The sequence below is a fragment of the Eucyclogobius newberryi genome, unplaced genomic scaffold, assembly GCF_026437365.1.
Source record: "Eucyclogobius newberryi isolate DKJ021-1_F unplaced genomic scaffold, fEucNew1.0.hap1 SCAF_14, whole genome shotgun sequence".
Lineage (NCBI taxonomy): Eukaryota > Metazoa > Chordata > Actinopteri > Gobiiformes > Gobiidae > Eucyclogobius > Eucyclogobius newberryi.
In genome coordinates, this window is record NW_027315768.1 from 30,002,961 (window position 1) to 30,028,410 (window position 25,450).

The 25,450-nt window shown below is 41.5% G+C and overlaps 1 protein-coding gene across 1 annotated transcript; it reads right to left on the bottom strand.

The window, feature by feature from the left end:
- Positions 1-4,087: 4,087 nt before the first annotated feature.
- On the bottom strand, positions 4,088-25,174 carry slc40a1 (solute carrier family 40 member 1). Its single transcript, XM_072445203.1, has 8 exons — positions 25,126-25,174; positions 24,952-25,019; positions 23,444-23,603; positions 21,619-21,734; positions 12,440-12,566; positions 9,708-9,962; positions 8,461-9,105; positions 4,088-4,464 (listed from the first exon to the last, which is right to left on the bottom strand). Exons 1-8 carry the CDS (start codon positions 25,157-25,159, stop codon positions 4,118-4,120), a joined length of 1,752 nt encoding a protein of 583 aa, XP_072301304.1. The 5' UTR covers positions 25,160-25,174; the 3' UTR covers positions 4,088-4,117.
- Between the last annotated feature and the right edge of the window lie 276 nt (positions 25,175-25,450).

Genomic DNA, 25,450 nt, shown 5'->3' on the forward strand with positions numbered 1-25,450 from the left:
ATTTCAATTACCTCACACCACGAGACACTTTTATATACATTTCTCTTTTATTCAAGACGTCATGCGTTACAAGCAGTACCAACGGCATCGTGCGGTCAAAGTGGAGTGCGATTACAACAGACACATGATTTCGCTTCATTGATTGGTATTGTTCACCGTCGTAAAAGAATAAAAAATATAACACTGTGAAACACAAGGATTAAAGCAGGTTCATAATATGCATTCAGACTGGAATCGCTTCAAACACAAATTTCGTAAATATATATATATATAAAAAACCACATACAAAACGTACAATATAGTTTAACATCTTTATAATGACAGACACTTTTAAGTATGTACAAAAGAAAAATAAAACAGTTTCCTGAATGACCAACTTGCGAAAAGCTGAATTTGTCTTGAATAGATTTTGATTTAATATAGTAAGTAATGTGAAGACATAATACTAGATTTAGTGAATAATAGTTAAACGTTAGTCTTTTATATTGCTTGTTATGTAGAAATTGTTAAAAATATATTACAGTGCTTTGTTATTCTTGGATTTTCAACGTAAATATGGCTTGAAGGAATCGGACTTTATTCACAGAGCTGGTGTGACCTTTGAACTTTGATCATGTGTGCGTGGAAACAGCTGCGAAGGCATGTCGTAAAATAAAGCCTTGAACGCTATGGAGAAGAACGTATATACCAAGAAACGCACAGATATGTTTCATTGTTACAGTACAGTATTGCTTGTTCATGCTATTGCTCATTGGTGGAAAGCTTTGTGTATTTAGGAGTGGGCGAAATAGCACTAAAAACTACACATTTTACACTTTCATCAGTGGTTCTTGAAGTACTTTAGAAGGTACACGTATTCCTCCAGTTTGCCGAGTCAATTTAATCAAAATTTATGTCATTTTTGTCGTACTTTTGGGTTGGTACTTGTTTAGAACTTGTTGAAAAGCTGTTTTAGACCTGGTTTAGCCTAAATTTAGTCCGATAATACAGTCGTTTTAACCATTTTCAATTTATTTCCTAGTAAGTATGACTATATTCTTATTTTAATGATATTAATGTCCAGATCATCCTGCTAGAACGGTCATAACGCTGTCAATTGTCCATCAAAGTACATTTTATATTACGTTTCGCCTTTGGAAATCTGAAATAATTCCAAATACATATATTGTCTTTGGTGTGAAAACGTTTGAGAACCACAATTTTGATATTTTTTCTGCCACTGATGAGAACTAGTTGCTTTAAATCACATTTCAAATTGAACTAAAGCCCCTTTTAAGTACTAATACATTTAAGTTGCTAACAGCTAGCGAAAAGTAGGCTAACGGCTGGACCAACGTTTCCGGAAAACTTTCAGTTAACACTACGATACAAAGCTGTAGGTTAAAATATGCGCCGTTTTTACCAAGCCCAAGCTATTCTCTCAAAGCGCGACGTCTAAAGAAGCTAAGTATGTGCTAGCCAGGATTGTGCAAAAGTATTGATCAACAATGACTTATTAAAGTGCCTGTGTAACAATCACGTCTGAAAAGAATCACTCCAAACCTTAAAATCAAAGCTGACAAATAGATCACAGTAAACTAAAAGGTCATAAAGGTACATTATAAGTAGTAAATGGCTGCATGTATTAAAATAGATAAATATTACTGGTATAAAACATGTTACGTGAAAATAGGGTGTTCACTTGGTCGTTGACAGCAATATTTTTCCCCGAGTTGAGAAGTTTTTTTGTATTTTTTTACAGTACTGAACAAAAGTGCTGGTGTAAAACTGCAAAATTTGGTTTATTCGTACGGAAACTTTTACTCGTTTAACACGTTAAACACATTTCTATATGAAGAGTGTAATTTCCAGGTATCTCAAGTGTAAAAATGTTTTGTAGTATTCACTAAAATGTCTAAAAATTTTACTAGAATTTTTTTGCCATTTCCCAAATTCTTTTCCGCTTTTTTATCTGTATGCGTAGCTTCTCTTAAACGTGCACTATGTAGCATTTCTGGCAGAGTTTGTCATCCATTTTGTCGTGAATGTTCCGCATTGTGGCGTTAAACGTATCCGTCTCGCATTTACAAAAAAGAAAAGTGTTTTTATTGGTTAAAAAATTGCTTGAAAAAAAAAAGAAACGCACATTCTCATTGTTAGCGTTTTCGTAGATCTGACCCGTAACGTCTCGATCTAGTGACGCCACCTGTTGTCTCCGTGGAAACAGATACAATTTAACGCCGTGCGGTGGAACATTCAAGGAAAAACATGTCAATAACGTAATGTTTACAGTCGGTCTCCACTGCATAAAGAGTCTTTGGTGTTTTATGCATCGTTTGGTGTTATGTATCGCCATGGAGACAAGCCAACGCTCCGACAGAAAAGTGACGTAGTGCACCTTTAAAAAAATCTACCAAAAACCTGTGAATTCACTTTTGAACAGTACTGCACTTGTATTTGAAGACATAAAACAAATGGAACGTTTTTGTTTTGTCGTGTTTTTTCCACCCGATTTTTCTCCATTTCTCAACCCGGGAAAAATAAACAACAACAACAACAACATCTTCCTGATATCTCCGGGACGACCGCGTGAACACTACTCATCTCGTCTGTCACCTGATGTCTTTAAAAATACACAAACACACACACTCGGAATGCTCGCCAACGCTCTTTGAACGCCGCGTCCGAACGCCGCGTCCGAGCGCTCAACAACACTGATCGAACAGATACAAACAAAAACACCCCCTGAATAAATACAACGGATTTGTTTATGTGCGTTTTGGAGAGACTAAATTCTAGTTTAAATAAATGAGAACTGCGACCAAAAGCACGTCCGCGAAAGCAAAAAAGAAAACACAGCAAGAGCTAACAGCTAAGCACAAAACGAGCGCGACAAACGGCTGAATGTTCTACGTGGATGACGCCAACGAGAATGAACGTTGATTTAATTGAATTACCTCAGTTTACGCACAATTTAAACAAAAAACGCGCAATATGGATTTGTGTGAGGGGCAGATTTATCGGTTTGTAATCGAAATCACAAAGAAAAATGTCAATTCTGTCCAAAATGAACGGTTAGCGGAAGATTAGCGTTAGCGGAAGATTAGCTTTATCACTTCGTAGCGATATTTGCGATTGAACGTTTTATCGATTATTAGCGCATTAATGGATCAAACGTGATTCGTTCATAGCCTCGTGGTTAAACACGGTTGGCGCAATCCAGTAAAAAACTCGCTGTAACTTTATATATATATTTGTTAGTCAGGAGGGAAGCGCTTGCCGTGTTTTAAGACTGATTTTCTAACCAAATAAAAAGCAGGCGGGCCCAGACGTACTTTTGCATGTTTTCTACAAAGAGAAAGTGAAGTGAACCAGCCAAAGCCTTTCTTAACGGAGGCAAATAATCATCTAATGATTTAAACCTTTTGTGGTTTTCCTCTGTAATAAAGGAGATGCTGGGTCCATTTACAACATTTTCATTTGTTGTTTGTCCAGTTTCGATCCAAAGTATAATATCTCCATGGGTTTCAGTCACGTTACTTTTTACCTAAAGATCAGTCAAAATGACTTGAAATCCGGATATTAATCTTAATTTCAAAACGTTTGATGAGTCAAGATGTATTTACTCGACTGACATGGATTATTTTACTCGTGTTTTTGACTTGTTTCAGTATATTTCTTTTTATTTCAAGCCAAATTATTATTATTATTTATTTTGCTTTCCTCATGGGCAAGTTTAGTTTCTTATTTCATGCTAATTTATCTTATAACAAGTCAAAAATGTCTTGAAAGCAGTGAAATATTCCACGCAATTAAATCTAACCTGGCCAAAAACAAGTCAAATTAAGATTAATATTATAAATTTGGGTTATTTCAAGTAAAGTTTGATGTGCGCAAAGTGTGGCTGAAATCATTGCGTCAAAGAGCATATTCAAACGTCGCAATAACATCGTTATCGCACGTCGTCGTGGAGCTAATGACAACAGTCGTCATCGTTTATCGCTCTGAAACCCATGGAAACAATGAGTTTAACAATACTTTTTTTTGCACTTTACGTTCTACGACGGCGCCGAAAGTTTGAAGAAATGAACGGACGAACGGAGGAAGAGTGTAACTAGAATAGAGTCTCTTTTGCGCTCTAGACGACGGCAACAACGACGGAGGCGGCGGCGGCGGCCGGCGGCGAGGACGGGCTCTCGGTGTCCTCCACCTTCTGCTCGGGCGAACAGCAGAGGAAGAGGCGGCTGCCAAGGCTCTTGAAGGCGAAGCGGAAGTACATGATGTGACCCATGGCCACGAAGGAGACGGAGATGACGACGAGCAGGCCGAACGCCTCCGGGTTGGGCGCCAGGATGACCATGATGAAGTGCAGCAGGTCCAGCAGGTAGTTCATGGAGTTCTGGACGCCGTTGATGATGCCGCGCTCCGACTCGACCACGTTCTCCTGGATGAGCTGCGTCACCGTCAAGTCGAAGGACCACAGGCCTGAGAAGGGAGAGCGGGACGGCAGAGGGTGAGGACAAGAAGGCAAAAATGGGTGTGTTTCCTGGTAACCCGACCGACTTGGATTTCAAAACAACAACGTAAACATTTTATCGCATATTTACCGACCGTACGTTTCGAGAATGTCAAATTGTGAGAGAGAATCCAAAAGCTGCAGGAAAAACTCATCTGTGGGGATCGTAAGGAATGAAAATCGCCGCACTTTTGTCTCTTTTGATAGATTTTGTTTTACCTACGGGCGCATAGATGTTCTCTGTTTGCAGCGTGCTTGGGCAGCGTGCAGACTGCCATAATCTATGATATAATAGATCCAATATGCACGCCCGGGGTTTCAGCGGGGGAGTTATTTGTCGTGCTCACATCATCAAGTGACAATAAGAAAAAAATTTGAACGTAGAAGTCTGTGAGACATTTCTTAACGACTGCGGCGCGTGGACCACAACAGAGCGGTGATGACTGAAACGTTTTCTGTTAATGGTTCTTTTCCTGTGGTTGGACTAGTTTAAATGTAGAGAACTATTTTATTCAATATCTGCACCAATGAGGCCACTTCAATGTGAAGCGCTCACTTCTGAGAAAAGAAAACTGTAGAAAACTGTGTCAGGATTTAAAATTTTATATGTTAAAAAAAATAAAATAAAATCTGACCCACCTGGATTTTTTTTTCAACGTTACTGGAAACACACTTTTTTTTTTTGGGCCTTAATAGCGGGCGATATAGTTAGGATATCGCAGTTTTGTGTCGCGATATTCGTGAGGAGAGATGGTTTTACCACAAAGAAATGGATGACCCTTTCCTCTGTATCTACTGCGTTGCAACAACGAAATTTCCCCATGTGTGGACAATAAAGGAACATATCTTATCTTAGCTTTTTTCCCCTCATTTTTGTGTCAATACTTTGAAAATACCAGATTCTGTGCTTTATTTAATGCTCTGTCCTTCCAATTACAGCAACTTCAAACTAAAGACGTGACGTCCAGACAATTACACTTGAATAATAGTTCACCCACTACTTTTTTGACTCTTTACTCATGGAGCTACTACTTTGTACTTCTACATGAGTACAATTACCTGTACTCTACACACCTCTGCTTAAAAACAAAACCGTTTTTTCCATTAAAAAAAATACAAAATTGACATGTTTCCTGTGACATTTAAGTGTAACTCTTGATGTGACTGAGTTATGAACGTTTAGAGTCTCAGATGACAAATATTCCATCACTAAATGACTTCATCCCAATAATTGATAAATTGCTATTAATTGATTACCTCGCCGGGTCAAGTCCCAAATCCTAATCTCTGAGTTTCGAGTTCTTTCAAGTCATCGTAATAAAATACAGCTCATGCTTTGCAGATTTTGAGAATTGTTCTTCTTAAAAAAATAAGAAATAATGGAGTCTTAAAGTGCAAATTTCGCTCGTGATTATTACTTTGTACAATCACAAATCTGTAAATAAGCAAATAATCCTTTAGATTTTTACTGTAAAGTTCAAACTCTGACGTGCAGAAGCGCCACAGTCGGCGTCATCACTGCACAGGTCAAAGGTCACGACGGCTCGGACTAGAGTTCAGTTTATTCTTAAGAGTTAGTTTTATTTACTGTTTAATTCTAGCTGTGGATGACACTTTGATTGGATAAACGTTGAATAGACGTGTTAGTTCTGGTTATATGCTGGTTTAGAATAATGTTTAATATTGTTTGATTAGGACTTTTTAGGACTTGATTTATTCAGGTTGTGGTTTTATAGGTTCATTCCAGGTCTAGTTTTAGTTTGACCCTGTTAGAATGACACTTTCAAACTCTTCTTGTTGTGATGGCAGAACTGCTGAATTAAAAAGAGCCGACTGGAACAAATCAGTTTCCTTAAATTGTTCGGGAGGAAGTGAAACGTGCCGAGTCTCATATTGAAGTGGAACTTTCCACTGTTTTTATTGCGACACCGCGAAATTACAGACAATTAAAGGTGGATTGTTGTGATGAAGGTAAGTTTGTTATCTCATGTTCGGGAGCAGGACCACGCCCCTTTCTTTCACGCCCCTTCCGGCAGCTATCTAAGTATCCAGGTCACACACATCGGCATTCTTTATCTCCTAGATGGGGGTTTCGAGGCCCAGGAGCCCAGAAGCCCCAAAACGACATCCGCCTCTGTACATTATGTTTATTGCACGTCAATAAACAGGTCCTAGCTGGGGTTGTGGTCCTTGCTGGTGAAAACATCTTGCGTATCAAATGAAAAACAGGTCCAGACTCGGCTTCCACACGTCTCTGAATTAATCTACATCATGTAACTGTATGGACCAAGGCCGTTTCTATCGTGATATAAAAAGGTACATTTGCGATAACAACACAGCCGACTCTAATCCATAAACTTAGTGGCATTTTTAATATCTGTACGAACTTGTTTAAGGACGTATAATGGATAATGAATCACTTATAAGTTCAGTGTTAGTGTTTTTAGGCTTTGTCGAGTGTTTGTCGGTGTCTGCCTCCCCTCGAAACTGGAGGGAAAACAGCACAAGGAAATAAAATGCGATATTTCACGTTGCACATGTCCCCGATTCATCATGAACGATACGATATGGCCCTGTGGCTCTGCTCTGAACCTGGACGGAGAGGCAACGCTTCCCAACACTCGCTCAGGGACCTGCAAAGACTTGTTATTAAACTGTGTTTTAGCAATAAATATGCACAACTTATGGAATTGGTTCATATACTTCTTTCTTTCTTTTGTATCTACTTATGTATTTGAATAGGACAGTGTGAGTTACTGCAGGGACGTGAATGTAAACACACCATCTGGGGTCACAAAAGGGTCATTTTTGGGAGTGAAATAATGTTAAGTATTATTATTTTTCCTCAATAACTCTGCAATAGCATTGTATATTGAATAAACCTGGGTGTTCGGGACAAGATTATTTGGTAAATCGATAATCATGATTTGAGTTATAATTGTGACAATTTTAGAAGCAAAATGTTGTCTTTTTAGTTCAATCTCTCGTCCAAATGTGCGTTTAATCTGGCTGTTTTTGTTGCATTAACTTGTCCTTCAGAATGTTATATTTAAAGCTGGTCACAGACTTGATGAATAGTAACGTGTTAGATAATGGGAATGAAAGAAAATGAAAGACTGTTATTTGGTCGTGATCTCATTAACTAGGAATAATCGTTAAATTGTAATGTTTTTCTTCACAATAATCACAACTCTAACGTTTGTAATTGTGACACCACTAGGGGCTAGTTAAGATTACATGGTCTGTTCAGCGTTAACATTGGCTAGTTAGTAACTAGTTTGACAAGAAACCAGACTGACCTTCTAACTAAGCCTCTGGACAAAACCATTTTCTACCCAGAGAAATGGTGCATTCTTCACTTGTTCACACTCAACATTTTTCACAAATCAACCTTTAACCTTTAACCTTTTGGTGACTTTTCTCCAGTTCCCTTTTGAAATGAATGGAATTCCCCCTTAACCAGAAATGTGATTAATAATGTAAGTGTGGGTTAGTAGAAGTCAGAAGTAAAAGTGTGTGTGGTGGAATACACCACACATGTCACAACATAATCATTAAGACTAAAAAATGATAATTGGGACATTTTTTAGAAGAAAAATTAAGCAGTTTTATATTCAATTTATAGAAAAGTGACAATTTTTTTAACTAAATTATGTATTTTTTTTGTTAAATTCAAAGAAATGTGATGATTTTTGAAGCAAAATGAAGTGCTTTCTGCTCAGACTTTCCTCAAAAACATAAATGTAAAGTGCTTTTTTTATCCTATGGTTATGTCACATTGATTTTCAGAAAATTTGACTTCATAAAGCAGGTCACACATTGAGGAGCGGTGCTGTGTGTGGAAAACAAGAAGGAAAGACATTTAGGATTTTATTGTTATTTTGGTCGTGATAATAACAATAATCGTGAATAATCGTTAAATGCCGACATGAGTTACTACATGGCCACGTGTTTTGAACTCTTACCCATTCTGGCCGCGATGACCCCGGCGAACAGCAGGCTCACCGACAGGTACGACTGCAGCGGCTGCACTTCCTCCGTGGTCATGCTGGCGACGGTGGTAGTGGCGTTGGCGACGCCCACGATCCCCGTCAAACTGAGATCCGCTTCGGGCAGCGCCTTCTCGCCGACCAGGTGCGTGTAGAGGTCTTCGAAAGGCGACACGGTGAGATCGAACGGGCTCCCGGGGGCGAACACCGACACCACGCAGAGCGTCAGGCAGGCCAGCTGCGCCGCGCCCGAGATGAAGCCAGTGCGAATCAGGCCGCACTTTTTACGAATCCAGGTGAACGCCACGGTGCCGCAGATGCCCGAAATGGCCGAGGCGCCCATCAGCAGACTGAGGACGGAGCCGTTTAGGCCCTGGGTGTAGGCGTATCCGGTGGTGATGCAGTCGAAGCCCAGCACGGTCATGTAGAGGAAGGCCAGCGACATGCCGGCGAAGAAGATGTTCTGGTTGTAGTAAGCGACCCAGCCGGCTCGGAGCGTGCGCAGCGGCTCCGTCACCTGGTAACAGCAGCCGCGCTCCTTCGGCGACTCGGACCTCGCCGCCGCCGACTCGGTCATGAGCGGCAGGGACGACTCCTCTGGACTCTGGCCGTTTTCCATCTCTGCGACAGAAAGAGGAAAGACTTTTTGAATAAGGCTGAAACGACTAGTCAAACGATGATTTCTATTGTACATTGAGACTGTTAAAATACAATTACACTAAAGTACAAGTACGTGTTTAAAAATATCCTCTAAAAACAGTTCAGTAACTTTAACTTTTTACAGTAACTTTTTTGTATTTGTAATTAGTAACTTTCCACCTCTGCCAGAGAACAATTATGATGATCAAAATACAACTTCCATTATCTAAAGCCGACTAGTCACAACTATTTTGATATTTTCTGCCCATAATTATTAAGATTATAAGAGTTTTATCTGTTTTTTTAATTATACTTCTGTTCCTAATCTGTCTAATTTGTGTTACAACAATGGAATTTATGTCATGTCACTGATTTGACCTTGAGACCTTAAAAATTTGACCTTGAGACCCTAAAAAAGGTTTTTATTCAAACAGGCAAACTAATATACATGTTTTAATGGTTATTTATAGTGATCGTAAATTCCACCAATAGAATTCCACATTGTGACATGAATAGAATAAGAGCAGGCTTAAATGTAATTAGATTGAATAGTTAAACGGGTGAATATTACAGCTCTTTGTCACCTCTGACGGGGCTGAGGTCCTTCAGTTCCTGCTGCTGCTGCTGCGGGTCCTTCTGTCCGGCTTTGGTGGCGAGCGCCGGCGTTTTCTGATACACCTTCCAGAGCAGAGCGTACTCCACGCACATGGAGACCAGGTTCCAGCCCGAGATGAAGCCGCAGCCCACGAAGTGCGACCCGAACGCCATCACCTGCCCCACCAGCATCGGAGCCAGGATGTTCGTCAGCTGATCGATGATGCGCACCGTGGCGTTCATGTCTGCGGAAAACGTGAGAGACGTCGCCGTGTTTTAGGGGAAATCACAACAGTCCAGACAGAGACGATCACTGCTATTTATCTGCGGATGTGTGTTGTGATGTTGCAAGTTTGTCTGGGAGTTTTAGCGTTAGGTTTAGACGTGACGTAGATGGACTAGAATAAAAAAGTCCCTTGCCAGGCTTTTAAATAGGATTGGAAAACACCCCGTCCTTCGGCATTCTCCGGACCACGGCTCGGCAGCCAATCAGAGCCAAGCACACAAATTTCGTCGACCAATCAGCGCGCAGCAGGCACATTTTCACTTGTAAATAATCAACTGTAATGGCGGACTATTTTCAAACGCTTCCCGGCCCGATTTAATGATAATATTCCCTTTTTTTCTAAGATTTGTTAATAAAATAGCCGTCCCTGCACTCGAAAATGCCTGTCCACATTTTAAAATACCCCGTCCAAAATACGGGAAGACGGGTCTCTAGCTAAAAGCCTGTCCCTCGCGATTCGATACGACACACGAACATTTTGCGATGCGTGTGACAATCGATATACTGTACACGATATATCACCATTATTTTATCGAATACATTTTAACATCCGTGTTTCTTTGTTTTGCCACAAACTTAACACGAAAAACACCCATTTTGATCATCAAAACAGACAAAAAGGATCAAATGTTTTGCATCAACAAGCTTCCTTTCTCTACACAAGCTAAAAAATTGTAGCACCATGACAACATATTATACTAAAAATAACTATAATGGAGATAAATCGACACAACAGCCCACAATACCAAATTTAGTGCGACGACGTATCAATATTTACATTTTTTGGCATATCCTTATTGAAAAAGGGCAGTCAACACTGTGTTTTTTGGTGTGGTTGGTTAAATATATTGGAAAAATGGACCTGCAATGATCAATTCTAACATTTGCAGAGTTTAATTTTGGATATTTCTCATCACTGGCTGAGAAAGATGACACATAAACGGTAGTGCCAAGGCCAGACTCGTCATAACGGTCACACGCGCAGCAGCTCGTGGCGGTTTACAGCGGCGACAGGCCTCCCGCGGCTAAAGTTCACCCGGTTCAGTGGATCAAAGGCGGTTTACAGTATCATGTGAGGAGATCTTTCAAATAGTTTACGACGACCGGTTTGAGCGGATGATCGGTACGTTACGAGGAACGGAGAGAGTGAGCGAGTCAGCATCCGGAGGCCAAAGTCTGAAGCACTGAAACGTATCTGATAAACCAATCACATGGGACCTACTTTTGATAAGAGGAATGTGCTAACGGCTGCTATCTGACTAGACCTGGTTCATTTCCAGGTTAGTCCGGGTCCGGACCTCGTTCAGTCCAAGATTAGACCGTGGTTTGATGGTTTGACCCCGATTTACAATAATCCTAGATGTGAAGTGCCAGAGAAGCCTTCTGGAGCTCTGCCTCAGCTAATTCAGGGCTTTTAATGTTGTTAAATGTTCTGTATGTTGCAAAAAAGTATTGAAAATAAGATAGTAATCGATACTAAAACTAGTGTGGAGACTGTAGTGTGTCGATGCTGCAAAATTCACATGAAAACAGATCAAATTTGACCTTTCCTGGACGGTTTGAGAACGATCTTGAGCTTTATCAAATCTAGAAAAAGACCCCATGGTAACGTAAAGAAAGAGCTATTATTGCGTGTTTAAAATGTCGGTTGTCTGCACGTTTGGAGTATCCAGCCTTTTTTCTTAGCATCGAAATCAAGGTTGAAATCATTGTTTTACGCCCGTTTCATGGACATGGCATCGGTGCGACTCTAAACAACGTTCTTTGTTCTGTTCCTATCAAATTAACTTAGAAATACATTTAAAAACACAAGATAAAGCTCAAGCTCAGTGAGGGTTTGATTCTGGTTTAGTCCTGATTATGAAGTCGTTTAGTCCACGTTTATGCCTTCTCTTGTCCTGATTGGACTTACTACACTTTTGCAGGACTTGTTTTAGTCCCAGGTTAGTCTGGTTCAACCGGATCACAAAGAGTCTAGACCCTAGAGCTTCTTAAATCCACTTACTGCTGACTGGCAAGACCTGTTTTAGTCCTGGGCCTTATATTTTGTCCTTTGGGTCTTTGGAATATACTTTTGTTCAGAGGGCTTTCCTTTTTGTATTATTAAAAGAACAGAAAAAACAAACAAAACAAGACCAGATAGTGAAATGATCAAATCTAATCGCTCTTTTCTAAGTTGTTATTTAAAAATCATAATCAGATAAATAATATATCATCATAAACCTGAGCTGAAACTGGGCCTGGACTCGGGTAGATTTAAACATGAACTTAAGCAGATTTGCTCACTATCAGACCATTTGTGACGACATAATGAGACGTTTGGCCTTTGTATATCGTGATAATGTCATGGTTAAATTGTTAAAAATGCTGCAGTGTGTTACATGTTTAACGCACACGCTTGTCCCTGTCAGATAAATGAATAAAAATAGTATAAACCTGCTAATTTGCTGCCGTCCTGGCCGGCCACGACGACGACCCAGTCCCTCTGAATGGTGATGGACATGGCCGTGCTAGCCAGGTTAGCGATGTTAGCGATGGTGATGACCAGGATGTAGCAGGTGGTCTGGAAAACAGAAGAAAGAGTGTTTTTATGATTCAGTTCATGCTCACATAATTACACAGTCTTTTAATCCTTTGCAAAGTGTCCTTGAGTGTCTGGAAAAGCGCTGTTTACACATGAATACTTATAGAGCACCGTTAATTCGATTTGGCGTTTATTTGACCAGGAAAGTCTCTGAGATGCAGAAACTTTGTTGTTTTACAGGGATTCCTGAGCTCAGAAGGGATCCAATTCGACATGTTGTTGTGGTAGAAACTGGAGCACCCTGAAACTCTGCACTAAAAGACCGCACGCAAGCCTGGAAAACAACCGTCTTATCAGGCAAATGCAAAATGTCTGTCAAATGAATAGCAAAAGTGCAGAAATATCACTTTATACACTTATTTGAAATTACTTTTTTATTTTTTATTTTAATCAGTTCTTTTTAGGGCTGGGCAATGTGGTGGTAAAACTCAAACTAACCCACAATTTAAGTAATTTTCTCTTGCATGTCTTGGTTGAGGTGCAAATGTTGCACAAAATGTGAGTCAATCATAAAATTAAGCCCCAAAGTGAATACATATAACTTTAAAGTCTTATTTGGGAGATTACACTAGACGATTTGGTCTCTTTTTTAATTAATTTTAATTACAACACCACCCCATCTTCTACATTTGCATATTTCCAACACAACAATTGCAATACGATACACGTTTCGCTACATATTTCACCTGTATATGTATTGTGATAAAATCAAAATTGTGATCTGGCCCAGAAAATATCAAATTGCCCAACCCAAGCTATTTGATTAGCGTTTTTATTTGTTTACCACAAACGATATTTGATATTCACATTTAGCATAAATCTTAAAAACAACATCTGCGATATGATCTACATTTCGATACAGTATTGCGCACCTCTAACTCTGCAGTTTTACACGCACTGAAGTAAAACGTCTATCTTGAGTGACTTTTGCCCTCGTGTTCTCTCGTAATCCTGTGAATGCTTTCAAACTGGCCCGGCTGCTCTCTCCTTTGTGGCTCATGTGACTCTGCTGCTGCTGCTGCTGCTGCTGCTTCTGCTGCTGCTTCTGCTGCTGCTGCTGCTGCTGCTGCTGCTGCTGCTGCTGCTGCTGCTGCTTCTGCTGCTGCTGCTGCTGCTGCTGCTGCTTCTGCTGCTGCTGCTGCTGCTGCTGCTGCTGCTGCTGCTTCTGCTGCTGCTTCTGCTGCTGCTGCTGCTGCTGCTGCTGCTGCTGCTGCTGCTTCTGCTGCTGCTGCTGCTGCTTCTGCTGCTGCTTCTGCTGCTGCTGCTGCTGCTGCTGCTGCTGCTTCTGCTGCTGCTGCTGCTGCTGCTGCTGCTGCTTCTGCTGCTGCTGCTGCTGCTGCTGCTGCTGCTGCTGCTGCTTCTGCTGCTGCTGCTGCTGCTGCTGCTGCTGCTGCTGCTTCTGCTGCTGCTGCTGCTGCTTCTGCTGCTGCTGCTGCTGCTGCTGCTGCTTCTGCTGCTGCTGCTGCTGCTTCTGCTGCTGCTGCTGCTGCTGCTGCTGCTTCTGCTGCTGCTGCTGCTGCTGCTGCTGCTTCTGCTGCTGCTGCTGCTGCTGCTGCTGCTGCAGCTGCTGCTGCTGCTTCTGCTGCTGCTGCTGCTGCTGCTGCTGCTGCTGCTGCAGCTGCTGCTGCTGCTTCTGCTGCTGCTGCTGCTGCTGCTTCTGCTGCTGCTGCTGCTGCTGCTGCTGCTGCTTCTGCTGCTGCTGCTGCTGCTGCTGCTGCTGCTGCTGCTGCTGCAGCTGCTGCTGCTGCTGCTGCTGCTGCTGCAGCTGCTGCTGCTGCTTCTGCTGCTGCTGCTGCTGCTGCTGCTTCTGCTGCTGCTGCTGCTGCTGCTGCTGCTGCTGCTGCTGCTATTGCTGCTGCTTCTGCTGCTGCTGCTGCTTCTGCTGCTGCTGCTGCTGCTGCTGCTGCTGCTGCTGCTGCTGCTGCTTCTGCTGCTGCTGCTTCTGCTGCTGCTGCTGCTGCTGCTGCTATTGCTGCTGCTGCTGCTGACACAGACTAACACCGTCTCCCGTTTCAAAAAACTCACTCTCAAACCCTTTCCCCTCTCACACGATCAGCTCAAACTAAGAATGTGTCTAATTTGTGCCAAGAAACAGAACTTAACTAAAACATTTCAAACTTTTGTCGGCGTAATCTCTCGACATTTGAGGGTGATTTTGATGTGTTGGGATACTGCTACTGACTCATTCTACTCAGACTAAATAGACATTTGACTTGTACAGATCAAGGAGCGAGAAACGACACTGACAAAGAAACATTTCAAAATGTAATGTCAATTCAATTAAAAAACTATAAGCGAACAAATTTTGAAAAACAAGCTTGCTACTCTAAAATATAAGAAAAACATGAGCGCCAAATAAACTATTGTTAAAGAACTCCTGCATTTAAAAAAACTGACTAACTGACTAAAGAAATTGCTGTTCGACTAAAGACTTGCCCTGTGTGTTGATTAGTTGACTAAAAGGGAATGTGGAATAAGAAAAATCTCTTTATATTTAAGATAAGATAAGATAAGATATTCCTTTATTGTCCCACATGGTGACAAGTTGGCCACTGTCCAGGGTGTACCCCGCCTAAGGCCCGAAGTCACTGGGATAGGCTCCAGTCACCCGCGACCCCGAAAGGGAACAAGCGGTAGAAAATGGATGGATGGATGGATGTCCCACATGGGGAAATTTCATTGGTGCAACGCAGGTAGATACAGAGGTAGATACAGAAGAACAGATCACTTATAGGAAGTCTGAAAAACACTTTCAGTAGAAGATCTCCTATAAATAAATAAAAACTCCCATAGACAAATAAATACATAAATACCATTGCATGTGATCCCGACAGTAATTGCACATGAATATGTGTCACGACAGCACATAGATTGCACATGAATTTCACAGCAATTGCACATATGACAGAATTGCACATCAGTATTAGGTTAGGTCAGTATTGCGCCGGGATAACGTGACGATCTCCGGGTAAGACGACTGTTCTCCGCAGTTTCATGAGTTCCTCCTTTGTGGAAACGCGGTACGGCGCCGGCCGGGGGGCGGGGCCGGAGCCGGGGGGCGGGGCCGGAGCCGGGGGGCGGGGCCGGAGCCGGGGGACTCAGAGCCAAGACACATCGCCACGACACGACGAAAACACTCAATCCAGCCGAACAAAGTCAAAACAAGTTAATTTAAAGCGATTCCAGTGCGTGTCCCGATCGTTCGTGAAGTTCCTCTTTCATATAAACGTGTATATAAACGTGTACCGACGACACGCCGTACTTTAGCGCGGCCGGAGGGCGCGGGGGGGGGCTGGTGGGCTCGCTCGGAGCTAGCTCACGTCACAACAACACAACGAACGCAACGAAAAACGCTCAAATCCAGCCGAAAAAAAGTCAAAAACAGTTGAATTAAAAAACTATTCCAGCGCGTGTCCCTATCGTACAGTAAAATAGAAAAAATATACTAACTATATTTACAAAATATAGGAGATAAAGCACAATAAGTGTGAGAAAGAAGAGAGAGCGTTTACACCGGGCTGCCAGCTGTACCAGCGCCTTATGACCAATGATCATTATGATCCGACCACACAACAAAACAAGAAAAGTATTAGTAAATTGTATATTTGTGTGTAAAAAGGCAAAATAAATGCACAATTCGTTCCCAAATCTACAGCTAACTCACTTTCTGCCTTCTTCTTTCTGCTGGGGTCCAAATAAATCCTTTATAATCCCAATAAAATAATGTCACCACCATCGACCAATTAATCGGCGTAGCGACTAAAGGCCGACAGCGCGAGTTATTACAAAGTTACTCCATTTTGTCAATTTTGTTTTCTTCTTCTTTTCTTCGATTGAGACGTATTTGAATCTATAATAACAGGTCTAAATGTTGACATCAAGTTAGAGGCAACCTTTTCCATTCAAAATAAACAGTAAAGAGAATACATAGGATTAAAAACCAAACATAATCTGACTGATCTGAGACTTTTCTTTTGGGCTTATTGTTCCCTCGGTTCTTGAAATGCGGTGGGATTCTTACTGCACACAAAGACTATTGTGTTTCCCCGGCTCGCACCCTTCACCAACTCCACGGCCTGAACGTGTTTGGCCTCGAGGGTCAGCGGCAGAGTCTGACCGCGCAGAGTCTGAACACCCAGAGTCTGAACACCCAGAGTCTGAACACCCAGAGTCTGAACATGCAGAGTCTGAACATGCAGAGTCTGAACACCCAGAGTCTGAACATGCAGAGTCTGAACATGCAGAGTCTGAACACCCAGAGTCTGAACACCCAGAGTCTGAACACCCAGAGTCTGAACACCCAGAGTCTGAACACGCAGAGTCTGACCGCGCAGAGTCTGAACACCCAGAGTCTGAACACCCAGAGTCTGAACACGCAGAGTCTGAACACCCAGAGTCTGAACACCCAGAGTCTGAACACCCAGAGTCTGAACATGCAGAGTCTGACCGCGCCGAATCTGAACACCCAGAGTCTGACCGCGCAGAGTCTGAACACCCAGAGTCTGAACACCCAGAGTCTGACCGCGCAGAGTCTGAACACCCAGAGCCTGAACGCCCAGAGTCTGAACACCCAGAGTCTGAACACCCAGAGCCTGAACACCCAGAGTCTGAACACCCAGAGTCTGAACACGCAGAGTCTGAACACCCAGAGTCTGAACACGCAGAGTCTGAACACCCAGAGTCTGAACGCCCAGAGTCTGAACACCCAGAGCCTGAACGCCCAGAGTCTGAACACCCAGAGTCTGAACACGCAGAGTCTGAACACCCAGAGTCTGAACACCCAGAGTCTGAACACGCAGAGTCTGAACACCCAGAGTCTGAACACGCAGAGTCTGAACACGCAGAGTCTGAACACCCAGAGTCTGAACGCCCAGAGTCTGAACACGCAGAGTCTGAACACCCAGAGTCTGAACACGCAGAGTCTGAACACCCAGAGTCTGAACACGCAGAGTCTGAACACGCAGAGTCTGAACACCCAGAGTCTGAACACCCAGAGTCTGAACACGCAGAGCTGGACGTGTGTAAACAAGCCCCTGAAGCACAACAACAGCAGCGACGAGTTGGCAATAGCTGCAAAGTATCAATATCGCAACAGGCTAAATATATCTCTGTGACAGTGAGGTCTTCCTGCTGACAGAATGTACTGTTTTTACCATTAAAATGACAAAAAAGAAAGACAATCAGACAAATGGGGGGAAATTACATTGGGACATAATTTGGAAAAGGACAAATTTGACAGATTTGAATTCAGTTGTGCCGCGATTTGGTTGGTATTTATGTGTTGTCGTCTACCTGTGTTATTATTTTGAATTGCACTCTCTTTTGTGTTGTGTCGTGTTGTCTTCTGTTTTATTTGTTGCGAAAAATTTAAGAAAAAAAAGAAAATTAAAACATAAAAAAAACCCTCTTGATTCAGCCTCTGTTTTGTCTGACAGATTATAAAATGTCTCACATGGACTCTCTTTTAAAAAATGTTGCACTTTGTTTAGTAATTTCTTAATAATAACTTGGTTTAGCCCTGATTAAAACCTGAAATAGTTCCTTAAATCTTTTTGTAAAAATGTTTGGAACCGCTGCTTGAACTGAAATGATCAAATATTGCAAAAAGCTGTGGTGAAAGAAGTACTTCCATTTTGTTACTGTAAGATGCAGGAGCCAAAAATGTACCCAAGTACTGTAAAAGTACTGTAAATATAAAGTAGGACATTTTACTTATTTACTTACTTATAATGTGCAGATTTTTCACAACTATTAAAGAGTGAAATGTGGTGATCTTGGTGAAGAATTGTCCAATAGATTTCTCAATGTTTCTAGACTTTTTATATGAATAGTTTTGTTTGCCTTAACAGGTTTGACAGATTTTTACGATTTTCTAATTTAGACTTTATTTGGTGTATTTGTGCCTGTTGTATATTCAAATGATAGTTTTACACCAATTGAGAAGGTATTTGTGGAGAAAAGTAAATACAAATCTGTAGAAAATGACAGGAAGTGACATCACAATAGGGACACACATTTCAGTCAAAGTTTATGCATAATTTAGACAAAGAAACAACTTTTTTGACTCTCTAAACATCAATTCAACAAAATAAAGTCGCTCTCATATATTTTCATTTGTCAAATAAAAAAATGTTGTCATTACTTCTATCAGTGTTTGCTGGGTAATTTTCTAGCGTGATGTCATCAATTACAAACAGGAAGTGAATTATAAACCTAAAAAATGAGCTCTTCTGGGATAACATTTGAAATACTTGAACTCAAAAACCTTTTACGCAGGATGTCGCCATGAATGTGCTAAAAATAACCCCTCAAACCGTGCAAAAAGTACTCACAAATACAAAAATGTGGAGTAGAAAGTACAGATAGCTGCAAAATGTACTGACGTTAAGTACAGACACCTCAAAAACTGCGGAGTACTTTTACTTTTACACTTTGTTACTTTCCACCACTGGCAATAACGTGAGATACGGTACTTTTGGTCCTGTTCTGTAGTTCCAGTTTGAGTCCCGGTTTAGACCCAATGTTGATGTGTGTCCATGACAACGCCTTACCTTAATCCCAGCTTCAACTCAACCACTTCCTCGGTGTGTTTGTCTGTCATGTTGGGCTTTGCTTCGCACGTGAACATCTTGATTTAGAGGCGAGGACGTGCTGTTCACTTCGTTTATCTTGTGACTGAGTTATAATATCGTGAGGATTCAGAGAGAACAGCGAACAGACTAAAGCTACGTACAGACCGCCGCGGCCTAAACGCGCCCGACGCAGAATTTGAGCGCATGTACATTTGAAAGGTTTACGCACCGGACGCGCGCTCTCGACGCACCGGCCACTATACACAGGCGCGCTCGAGCTCTCTGCGCACATGCGCAGTAGAGGTGTAGTTGTGGAGTTGTAGTCGTGGCCTTTCATTGTGTAAAATTGCAGATATCGAGAGTGTTGTTTTCGCGTTTTTGGTTTGTTTCTGTCTCTGTTCCACCGTGAATACATCGTACAGCTCCTTTCTCCCACACGGCCACAATCAGTCTTTCGTCTGCCATTGTTGACGAGCAAGGAAAAATTGGCGTTTCTTGGGGAATTCCAAGGGGAATACCGGAAATGCGAGGGGAAATACGTACGTACATACGTCACTGGAGCGTCAGCTCTGATTGGCTGGTGCGGCGGCTGCTACGCTTCAGCTGCCAGAGACCTGAACAAATCTGAACGCGTCGCGTAGCTGCTTTCGTCGCCTCGGCCGGCTCATACGCGCGCTCAAAGCGTCAAGAGCGTAAAATAACGCACTACGCGTTCGACGCGCGTTTACCATAGACTTTGAATGTAAACTGGACGCTTCGGCTGCGGCGGTGTGGAACTTGCTTAAGGCGTTACTCGAATCAGCTCTAATTAATAAGACGTTTTTCTAAGTAAAAAGTGACATTTTTGCTGGTTTGTACAAATAACGTGCAGTATTTCTACATAGTCTTGGTTGAGATCTGGTTTAAACCCTTCAAAGTGCCAGTTAAGTCCTATCTTTGTCCTCGTTTAGTCACACTCTTGTCTGTGAATTGATTGTATGTGTGTGACTCAATAGATTCTTGGAAATAAACAGTTGTTGAACACATGATAAAAGCTGTTACATCATCTAAAAAATGCCTTTGGCTTTATCTCGATGTTGATAAAGTCCTTTAAGTTGGCGTTAGACAGACGGCTGAGGGCTGAGGGCACTCCTTTTTCTTTCCTTTGCCAACAAGGGCCACGCCAATTAATGCTGTCCTCGTTCTGAGGTCACGGTGTTTGTGATTCAAATTTATAGACCTTCAACATGACCTGACCTTAAAAACGTATTGTCAGTACGTGTGCCACTGCAAACACAATTTACAACCGCCAAACTTTATGACTGAGGTGACAGAAATAACTTTGACAGTAGATTGAAAATTTGAATAGATTTGTATCAGGCCGTGACACACTTTTTAGCTCTAGTTTAGTTAGTAAGAGTTTGTAGAAATGTTTTAGTCTGTTTTAGTTTGGACTAGTGTCTGTTAAATCCTGGGTTAGGCCTAGTTAACTACTTAGTCCTGGTTTAATCTTGGTTTAGTTCGAGTTAATGCCTCGATTAGACTGCGTTTGATTCTAATTTGTGCTGGTTTAGTGCTGTTTTGGTCTTGCTTTAGAGCAGGGCTGTCAAACTCATTTAGGGACGCGGGTCAAATTTCAACGCTCAGGCCGAACATACCGTAAAAAATAGAAAAATTAAAAATACAAGAAATAAATAGCTTATATGGCCTAGTAATAGATATTTGTGGATACAAATCTGCAGCAGGTGAAAGACTGAGTCCATATCCATGCAGCAGCAGCAGGAACATGCTTTGGATGTTTTCCTCACAGAAGATTGTTTTCTTGTTGTTAGCTCCACATTAGCGGCGCTTTAGCGCAACTCTAGCATCTTTTTCTTTCATGTGTTTCCCAAAACCACACGTCTCTTTCCCCTCTCAAGTCTGTAAAGTGCATGTCGGCACTTCTCAGCCCTCAGCACTTGCACCAGCAGCACACACAGCAGTGCTGAGCAGCGAGGGGGCGCAGGCGGCTGCTGCAAAGGATTGTGGGACTTGTAGTTCTAGCTATAAAAACACTATATATCGGAATTTAATAAATATAAATTAAGAATGTTCGGCGGGCCGGATTAAAACGTCTGGGGGGCCGGACAATCTTTAGCGTGTTCTTTATACTTGGTTTGGACTTGGTTTAGTCCTTAGTCCAAGTTCACTCCAAGTCTAGGCCTAGATTAGATTAACCCTAGTTGAGTTCTAGTTTTGTCCTGGTTAGGTCTTACTTTAGTCCTTGTTTAGGTGCGGTTTAGATTTGGTTTAGTTCTGATCTAGTCCAGTCCAAGTTTATGCTTAAGATTAGTCCTGGTTTTGCCCTGTTTTCATCCTGCTGTAGTAGTCCTAGTCAAGGCCTGGTTTTGACTCTAGTTTAGTCTCGGTATAGTCATAGTTTAGGGCGCCTGTAGTAGAAACACGCGTGATGCAGAAACAAACAGAAAATAGGATCTTACCAGAATCCATCCATTGTACATGGAGGTGAGCTGCTCTTTGAACTGAAACACGACCATGAGGAGAACGCCACACACGATCACACAACTGTTCTGGACAATCAGCGAAGTCTGGGCCACTGCACAAACAACAAGTACAATATATCAGGGGCAAAAGGGGCAGGCCGGGCAATAACCTGGCTTTCAAACAGGAATGTTAATCGTTAAAGACTAAAACATAGTAATCGGGACCATTTTAGAAGCAAATTAAGTCTTTTTGCTTCTATCTAGAGGCCCAAAAGTACATCTAAATACAATCATCACAATCATTGTCACACTAAAATGTTATGTTAATGTAATATTTTAATTTGAACAGTAAAATTGGTGATGGATCGTTATCATAGCTTGAATCCCATGAAGTTACTCAAAATATCAATCCAGAGACTGAAAAATGTAATGAGAAATACATTTTTTGGGGTAATTAATATGTGTACAAAATGAACCAGGGAATTTAAACCAGGTTCTGTCAATTTTTCTGATTTAAATATCGCAAACATGTGCAATTTTGACAGTTTTTACACATGAAATGCCTTATTTCTATATGAAAACATGACATTTAAATACATTTCTACACAAGAAGTTTCAAATTGATCTTGAGTGATTGACCTTTAAATGTAAGACTTTTTCCTGTTCACCTGCAGTGTCTCGCCTTCATCATAAATTACTGAGTTATACTGTTATACCTGCTGATTACTGCTGTAAGATTGAATGCATTGAACTGAAAACATTTATTAAGCATTAACCAATTGTGTTCTAATATTAAAGCCATCGTAAACAGGAAAGTCAACTATATTTTGTCATGTAAGGAAAGCATCATTTTATTTGGAGCTGTTATTAGTTTACGCAGACTCTTCCACAGTATGACATTACATTATAGACAAACAGATGCCAAGTTAGGGATGAGATGTTTTTCTGAGCTATAAAACACCCGTTATTAATTAAATGCAAGACAGAAATGTTTAATGACTGATGGGACATTACAGAAAAAGCAAATACATCTCCGTGAGAAGCTGCAGTGCACATTTAACTGTCAAAATGTGGATGTTTTAACCTGCTTTATGATTATTAGCTCTGTCATCACTGGGTTTATCCACATGAAACTGTCAAACTAAAGTGTAACTACTACTGTAACTACTAGAAACTAAAGTGTAAGAAATGTGTAATAAAAAAGTGGTGGTATTAGTTACTTCAATGAAAACGGCCCATATTAAACTGGCGCTTGCCGTCTTATCTAAAATTGTGATGAATGTCAAATGAAGTGATATTATAGAGCGTTTGAACAAGACGGCGGCTCCAAAATATAACATAATGATCCATGAGTGTCGTAGATTAGAACTACAGAAGACAAAAGCACAATAGGTCTTCCTTAAAATGAGAAATCTACAGACAGAAAGTGCAAAACAGTCTTGAAATGTTTAAAAAGCAACGTTTAGGGTTTTCTCTTTGGATTGCACTATTAATATTGTCAATGAAAACAATGCCGCAATAGCTCTATAGACATTATTAAATCAACATGTAGAAAAAGAAAACGATATTTCTGTTTTTTTCATTAATAATACACAATTTTCATAAACATTCTCTATCTAGAGGCCTTCAGTTGCCACATTTCAACCTTCATATGGTTAAAAATGTATTTAAAAAGTGAATGTACAATAGTTGTATTGCTGGTTAGTTCATTAAAGTTTATATGAGCCTACAAACAGTAAAGCTCTCATAACTGAACTCTAGAACGCACCGCTCTGTGAAATGTATGGAAAAGCTGATATCTTAAGTTGTACTTGGACTTTACCTTTAAGCCGTGGATTCCGGTCGACCCAGTCCCCGATAATGGCCCCTAAAAGCAGGACGGAGCCGGCCACCACGAGCCCGTAGACCGCTGTGAGCAACAGGCTGTTCCCGTACAACTCGACCAGGAACACGGCCACGGCGAAGTTCCACATGCGGTCGCCCTGGAGACAAATGAACGCTTATTTATTCTGTGTCTAGTCCTGGTTTAGTCCTTGTTTATTCTGGGTTTAGTCCTGGTTTATTCTGGGTTTAGTCCTGGTTTAGTCTGGGTTTAATCCTGGTTTAGTCCTGGTTTATTCTGTGTCTAGTCCTGATTTAGTCCTGGTTTATTCTGGGTTTAGTCCTGGTTTATTCTGGGTTTAGTCCTGGTTTAGTCTGGGTTTAGTCCTGGTTTATTCTGGCTTTAGTCCTGGTTTATTCTGGGTTTAGTCCTAGTTTAGTCCTGGTTTAGTCTGGAATGGGTCTAGTCGTGGTTTAGTCCTGGTTTAGTCCTGGTTTATTCTGGGTTTAGTCCTGGTTTAGTCCTAGTTTAGTCCTGATTTAGTCTGGGACGAGTCTAGTTGTGGTTTAGTCCTGGTTTATTCTGGGTTTTGTCCTGGTTAAGTCTGTAACTAGTCCTGGTTTATTCTGGGTTTAGTCCTGGTGAAATCCTGGTTTAGTCTGGGTTTGGTTCTGTTTTAGTCCTGGTCTTTTCCATGCTTAGTTCCACTTTGAATGTGTTGTTTGTGCAAGGCTGTGACAAGGTGGCCACTGTCCAGGATGTACCCCGCCTAAGGCCCGAAGTCACTGGGATAGGCTCCAGTCACCCGCGACCCCGAAAGGGAACAAGCGGTAGAAAATGGATGGATGGATGGATGTTTGTGCAAGTGTGAACGTCGCCAAACTCTGACTGTAGTTTGGACTACTATTGGTTACATTCCGGTTAGACATATTTTAGTGACGTTTAGTCCTGGTTAAATCTTGGTTTAGAGCTGGTTTAAACCGGTCTATGCCTAGAGATCAGTCCTAGTTCAGTTGAAGGGTTTGTCCTGGTTTAGTTACTCTTACTAATTAAACATACCAGGAAAAGGCTTTTGTTTGGAGGTGTTGAGCACAAACGTGAGCTGGATATCTCCTTTCTTATCCTAACTTAACCTCATTGTTAAGAAATATACAGAAGACAGAGAGCAACTGAGTGTTGTCTATAATTCAATGATCAAAAATCGCATCAAAATGACACAGAAACATCTCCCGAACAAGATTATAAAGTGATATTTCTGCTCTTTTCTGGCAATTTTTCTGGTCCATTCATGTTTTGGTCAAAAGCACAAAATTACTTTTAAATATCGAAATAAAGCACAAAAAACATAACAAATATACCTTATTGTCAATACTAACCACCCATAATCCACCAACACTAATAATAACAACAGTTTAAGGATGTGAGACTACAGTTTAAACAAATCCTTGGAGTGGTTATCACGTTTATCTAATCATAATGTGGTAATAACAGCTTTTTGCCACACTTACCCACGTTGACAGCGCGTGCCCCATGTAAATGAGGAATTTGGCTGAGGTAAAGAAGTCTTGGACAGCTTCTGCAAAACACAGCATCGATGAAAACGTCAATTATTTAAAAAAAAACACACCAACAACACACAGCACATCGATGTCGCGCGACGTGCGGGATCTGCAGCCTCCTACCGCAGCACGTCCTCTTCGCTCCGGCGTTATCCATGTCGGCTCCACACAAAAAAAAGGCAAATATAATCTGGGTTAACACAGATTTGTCTCCTTTCTGCGCCTTGTTATTGTGCAGAAGAAAGGGGGTCGACACCGGCTCGCGCTGCAAGAAGAAGACGACAATCCGACAGAAACGCGACTGATACAACGAAACGCGCACGCGATTCTTCCCCGTCCTCCTCTCCAAACTTAGCTAACACTGTAGCTGAAGTTGGAAAGTAATAAAAAATAAAGGCTCAAAGGTTAGTTCGTAAAAGAGAAAGGTTTAGTGCGGGGTTTAGCGCGC